The 600-nt window shown below is 80.0% G+C and overlaps 1 protein-coding gene across 1 annotated transcript in view; it reads right to left on the reverse strand.

Annotated features, from left to right (window-relative positions):
- Positions 1-207, reverse strand: part of WNT9A (Wnt family member 9A) — a 25,190-nt gene extending 24,983 nt beyond the window's left edge. The window contains exon 1 of the mRNA XM_007456488.1: positions 31-207. Within this exon, the coding sequence (XP_007456550.1) occupies positions 31-125 (95 nt within the window). The 5' untranslated portion in view covers positions 126-207. The remainder of the gene's footprint in view (positions 1-30) is intronic.
- Positions 208-600: the final 393 nt, after the last annotated feature.

Raw genomic sequence — 600 nt, forward strand, 5'->3', positions numbered from 1 at the left:
CCCCGCCCGCCGGGCTGCCGAGGCACCTACCCGAAGTAGGCGGCCGAGGGGCGCAGCGCGGCGAGCAGCAGCGTCAGCGCGAAGGCCGCGGCCAGCCAGCGCGCCAGCAGGGGCCCATCCAGCATCTTGCCGCGCCGCGGCGGCTGACCATCGCGCTCCCGGCCCCGCGCTGGGCGCCCCGCAGCCGCCGCCCTCTTATAGCGCCCGGAGCGCCAGGCCGGGGGCGGGGCGCCGGCCAGCTGGCCCGGCCCCGCCCGCGCCCGGGGAGGGGTCACGCCGGCGCCGGGGGCGGGCCGAAACCCGAGTCAGCGCCCCGCCCAGCCTCGTTGCTGCCCGGCCACTCGGGTCTCAGGGCGCGCCTCGCGCGTGGGAAGGGAGGCACGCGAGGGGGCGGGTGGGAACCGGGGCGGCCGGAAGGGGCGGGAGCGTGGCGGGGGCCGGGGGAAGGGAACGAGCCCCAGGGCGGCTGTGGGGGTGGAGCCAAGACAGAGCGTTGGTGGCCTGGGGCAAGACGGCGGGCCGGCGTTGGGCGGCTAGCCGGCTGGGAGCAAGCGGGTGGGAGCGTTGGGGGACCTGGGGGTGGGGGACTTGGGGCGTCCG

The sequence above is a fragment of the Lipotes vexillifer genome, unplaced genomic scaffold (genome assembly GCF_000442215.2).
Source record: "Lipotes vexillifer unplaced genomic scaffold, Lipotes_vexillifer_v1.1 scaffold814, whole genome shotgun sequence".
NCBI lineage: Eukaryota > Metazoa > Chordata > Mammalia > Artiodactyla > Lipotidae > Lipotes > Lipotes vexillifer.